This window comes from Anarrhichthys ocellatus, unplaced genomic scaffold (assembly GCF_004355925.1).
Source record: "Anarrhichthys ocellatus isolate YVR2014 unplaced genomic scaffold, GSC_Weel_1.0 scaffold5, whole genome shotgun sequence".
In the NCBI taxonomy this organism is placed as follows: Eukaryota; Metazoa; Chordata; class Actinopteri; order Perciformes; family Anarhichadidae; genus Anarrhichthys; species Anarrhichthys ocellatus.
The window spans coordinates 1,672,323-1,677,718 of NW_022280035.1; the positions used below are offsets into that span (position 1 = coordinate 1,672,323).

At 41.4% G+C, this 5,396-nt stretch overlaps 1 protein-coding gene across 4 annotated transcripts in view; it reads right to left on the reverse strand.

Annotated features, from left to right (window-relative positions):
• csf1b (colony stimulating factor 1b (macrophage)) overlaps positions 1 to 5,396 on the reverse strand; it is a 13,250-nt gene extending 7,854 nt beyond the window's left edge. Inside the window, exons 1-6 of one of the 4 annotated variants that reach the window (XM_031844310.1) lie at positions 5,190 to 5,396; positions 3,528 to 3,647; positions 3,357 to 3,419; positions 3,066 to 3,236; positions 2,692 to 2,893; positions 2,475 to 2,611 (exon numbers count right to left, since the gene is read on the reverse strand). In XM_031844310.1, coding sequence (XP_031700170.1) covers positions 2,475 to 2,611; positions 2,692 to 2,893; positions 3,066 to 3,236; positions 3,357 to 3,419; positions 3,528 to 3,647; positions 5,190 to 5,231 — 735 coding nt within the window. In that variant the 5' untranslated portion in view covers positions 5,232 to 5,396. Of the gene's footprint in view, positions 1 to 2,474; positions 2,612 to 2,691; positions 2,894 to 3,065; positions 3,237 to 3,351; positions 3,420 to 3,527 lie in introns of all 4 variants that reach the window. The other 3 variants (XM_031844314.1, XM_031844311.1, XM_031844312.1) reach the window with 3 other exon arrangements.

Genomic DNA, 5,396 nt, shown 5'->3' on the forward strand with positions numbered 1-5,396 from the left:
TGCTGAGTGTACATTAATGAGAAATAAAATGAACTTTTTTGATTTTAGCAAATGGCTGCAATGAAACAAAGAGTGAAAAATTTAAAGGGGTCTGAATACTTTCCGTACCCACTGTAGGTGCTAAAGGAACATACCACAGAGTGTAACACCTTGTAAATAAATGGCAGGTTATAATTCAAGAAACAGTTTTCACCAGTACTACACTGCAGCTGATACTGTGTCAGGGCTTTTGATTTATTGTCTTCTTCAGCTCTTTTTAATTGGACATAAAAGCCTTGCTTGCTGCAAATAAGCATTTGGTGAAATGGAGTTTGTTTGAATATTGAATTATGTTATTATTACCCAGGCTCCATGAAGAAGGACAAATATGTATTGAAAACCACTGCTCTGACTAAATAACTTGATAAGAGCCCAAGGCGCAGCTGGTGCTGTTTTAGGGCATTTACTTTATTGGGTTCTTAAAGTATTATTTGTTTTTATTTCAGTCTTTATTAACAATTCTCAGAATAGAAATGCACATAAAGAATAAATAACAATATGGCATGAACGTGTAAAAAACAATGGACAAAACAACAAACAAATCCAGATCTATCTAGCAAAAACAATCTATATAAATTTAAAAGATTCTCTTTGGCAATATAAAAGGAAGGCTGGCACTTAGTTTTTATTTTTCTGGAACGAAGGTAAACACTAACGCACAAGAAAAACCTTTGTGTAATCGTTGACGATTAACATTTTAGTGGCCACATTAAAGCTGTAACAAAGGCATCATTCTGGCATCTTAAAAACAAGCAAGCAATGTTTGGAAAAGATCATTACTTATTACTGGCCTCCCAATAACAGCATCCAGACATTTAATTCAATTGCTGCTGCTAGAACACTAACAAACACCAAAAAGAGAACACTTTTCTCCAGTTATTAGATCCCATTGGCTTCCAGTTAAATATAGAATTGTTTTTAAGACCTTTTTGTCTCTAAGTCACTCGATGTTCTGGGCACAAAATATATTGCAGATTTATATCATGGTCTGGGTGAATACTCAATACTGATTGGCTGCAGGGTGTCCATTAATTCCCTGATAATGGAAAACTACTACCTGGTTCCTGTAAAACTGACTGTTCACTATTCTAAATGAATGCACTGGCTACATGTTATAGTGAAAGAAAAATAAGTAAGTTTCACTGCCCGACTTACTGACCATAAGCGACCGTCTCACATTCCAATCGCTACTCACCTCCAGGCTGACAGTACACATGGTCTCTCATTGCTTATATAAAAACATATGAATATTGATTTGGTCACAATGACAGTGCTGGATACAAAGCTTGCCTTGTTGTTAAACAGTCAACTTATAATTACTGTTTCTCAATCGTCAATGTTATTGACTTTGAATCTGGCTAGCGTATCGTTAGCTTCTGGCTCGCAGCTGGGCCAAAGGGTTCTATGAGCCTGGCTAACTAGTCATATCTAAGGGCTGTCCTATTTACTGGAGCAGTGAACATTTCCATTGCATGAGAACTATTGGATGGTAATGATTGTTCCAGGTGTAAGCAAGGGGAACGGAGTGAATGGATCGTGATTTGGTTTAAAACTGGAGGTTTTCCGGGCATGCCTGACTGGTAGGAGACCCGGGGAAGACCCAGAACACGCTGGAGGGATTATATCTTCCAGCTGGCCTTGGAACGCCTCGAGATCTCCCAGAGTTGGAAAATGTTGTGGGGGAGAGGGAAGTCTGGGTCAGCCTGCTTGGCCTGCTTGGCCTGCTGCCAGCGCGACCCGAACCCGGATAAACGGAAGACAATGGATGGATGGATGGTTTAAAACTGTCCAGTGCTTTCATTTTTGTTATTCTATACTTTTACCTTTCTTTCCTTCATTGCCGTAAAGCACTTGGAATGATCTCTGTGTAAAATAAGACGCTAGATAAACAAACTTGCTTTGCCTTTGTAGCGATTAGCGCTGATTGCTGGTATGTTTTTGGATCTCACTTCCGAGAAATCCAACGTCGCCGCCTCTGATTCTTTCCTGGGGAAGTTGCCACAGACACCCAGTTCGTAATACTGCAAATGCAAGGCCTTTCATGAGTGGGTCCAAGGCTTCTTTACCATTGTGTTGCCTCAATTGTTTGTATTAATAAATGATGTTAGTCAATTGAAAACCACCGCTTTGATTTGTTATTATTTTCAGATGATAGCTGACGGTGCCAAAACAGTGCACTCGTTTGCATTCGGAGACTTTTGTGCATGTGCTGCTGCAAAATAGCCCTTCTACTCTTCCCAGTTACGTCCAGACCGTATTTGAATGTGCTCAGTGTTTACCAGCGAGGGAGGGCTGGTACTTCTGCAAGAGGGAGTGCCACAGAGGGTACAGGCAGGCTGCCAAGGCCTGCTCGAGTGCAACGCGACTGGAATGCATGGTTTAACTTTATTAGAGCACATGTCATGTAGAAATCAACTAAACAGAAGTGATTGTACCTTTTGTGTGATGAGACAGTAGAGAGTGAGTGTCAGTAGCAGTCCTCCACAGATGGAGACCAGGATGAAGCCGAGGATGTACAGGTCTCTGACCGGTCTTCTCTGCGAGGCCTTCGCCGAGCTCCTACCATAACTGCCTGTAGAAAAAGACACTAACGCTGTGATCCCAGAGGCTCCGCATATCTGCGTCATTCATTTTTGCAGAAGAGATTCCCACCTGTAAAGTGTTGAGTGGGTGACTCTGTGTAATACTCTGTGGTGGAGCCAAAGATTTCTGTGTATTCCTGCTGGCATCTCCAGTCGACCGGCGCATCGCTCATCTTCACCAGCTCCCAGTAAACAGACAGCACCTCCGAGGCCCTCTGCAGCGCCTCTGAGGTGGACCCTCTGTAGAGTATCTCAAAACTCTCTGGCTTATCCTGCGGCAGATTCCCAGGAACATACTTAACATTTTTTCACAAGTATCGCAGATTTATCTTCTCGCGCTGGGCATATTCCTCACATCAAATATTTCTTCTTCATGTTTTTCATTATTGAAAATGTAATCCTTCAGTCTGGAGCTACAGGCTGCACCCAGAAACACGCACTCACCTCGACCTCTTCATTTATCTGAGGCACGCATTTCTGAGAGTAGATGTTGAGGATGAGCGCTCTCAGGGACTGGACGTAGCCGTCATTGACTGAACCCCGACTGTATTTGAAGTGGGTGGTGAGGAGCTCCAGGATCCAGGGTAAAGCAGCTTTCACGAAGCAACACTTGCTCTGTGGCAAAAACAGAACACAAGGTAATAAACTTGAACGTATAATAGAGTTAATGGAAAGTTGGAAATTGAATCAAAGGCTTTGGAAGGAAACAGTCCCATAACACAAAAGTTACCTTACCAAACTTCTCCGTTCTATGAATGTGTAGGTTATCGTGCACCCGCTCCGCAACTGGTTGTCCATCTGTAGAAACAACAATGTGGAGGGTGTCAGCCCAGGTCACGCAGCGGCATCGCCACATTGATTCTGATGTTGATTCAACAAATGTGTTTCTAATATTTCAACACCTACCAGATGCCTGACTGTCAGCAGGTGCTCCCTTGTGATGGAGTGTCTGCATGGACCAGGTACCTCAGCCATAGTCAGGGGGAAGCTCAGGAACATAAGTACACACAGACACTTTACCTGCAACTAACACAACCACACATTACCTTCATGTCCACCACTCATTATCTTTACATCTGACACACGCATGGTTATTTACTCAGCCGCAAAGTGCAATCATTCACATATACTCTTCCTTGACAAGCATACTCAAGTAGATTTTGCATGCTAAAACAGAAAAATGAGGAATGCTCTCAACCACCAACTTTACCAGGCATCCTGAACTTAACCATTTCAATATGAATGTGCTCCACATGGTAGTTTCTCTCACTGTGATTCACTTTTCCCTCTCTAATTGTTATCATCTTGTCTTCGTAAAAAGCCTTTTCTTATTTTTACGAGGCAAACCAAGTTCAATGTAAACTTAAATGGAATGTCCTCCTGATTGTGCCAGAATAGTTAAACAGTATGTATACGAGCAGTTTCTGCCTTTCCGTCCAAAGTAATCAAGATGAGCAGCTCTGTTTCAGTTACAACTATTTATTTCCACCCCTGACCAATATTTGTGTGCTACAATATGCTTCTTGACTTCTTGGATTTCCTGCAGTACGCAGCGCTACCAGTGACTGATGATTGAGTGACCTCAGAGGAACATAGATAAATCACAGTTACGGTCAAACAGTGCCCTCTACCACGGAGGCATACCCTTTGAGACTCTTCCTGATGATGCCTGCTACCAAGCACCTTTTGGCAGTTGTAACAGAAAAATGGGGTCCAGATGGACTTAATCCTTCTATTGAAGATTGAAACATGGTGATGAGCACATGTTCCTCCAATTGCAGGCAAAATGACTGCACTGGAAGGTATTCTTTTTTTCAAAAACAACCCATTGACTCACTCAACCTGTGAGTTCGCTGCAGCCTCTGCAACAAACAGTCGAGACAGACGGCATCGAATCAAACAAAAAGCAATAAAACAGGATTTATTCGTTGCCTGATCAACATCTGAATTCTTTAAAAGCCGCCAGAGACCAGAAGTATTCCTTTCATATTCAGTTTGTCTGTTCCTAATACAATGCTGAGCTGCAACCTTTAACTCTTGTTAAGCTTTTTGATTTAAGAAACATAACATTTCATATATATATGTATTTATTTATTTTTTACATTAAAAAGTAGTTTGCCAAAAATCTGCATGGAATTGAGATCCGAAGGTAAAGAAAGAAAAGAAACGTGTTCCATCTTGGTTTTAGCAATCAAAGCAGATTAAAAACAATAATCTGGTAAAAATGGCATTTAAAACATAGAAGATAAAAAAGATTAAAACAATGAGATGCTATGTGTGAGCTCAAAGACTATCAAGCCAGCCTCCGACTGCTATTGGGAACCCCCATGATTGATGATAATCAAATTAATGTAATCTAATAAAAGTATTAATGTGATTGTAAATGCAAGCACATGATACAAATGTCACCTGTCACATGATTTGCTCTCTCCATGCTGCCAATAATGTCTATATGTAGGTCAGAAAATGACTTAATCCTACACTGACTTACAAAAGCATGCGCTAATCTTTTCCCTGCATTGTCTGTATTGTTTGAGCGGCGGTGATTAAAGAAAGGTTCTCACCTACCTTAGCTTTGCTCTGAATCAGGGTTGACACAAGGACGGTCATCTGGTACGTGTTTGACAATGGAAAACACCAGACTCCTCTGTCACACACATTGAAGCAAAGAGATCCTTTTCATATCTTCAGTTCCGCTCCACAGAAAGAAATCTCGCCGTTAAGAAAATTGGACACTTTGTCATGTGGTGCTGTTCTTAAAGGCATTGCCCGATG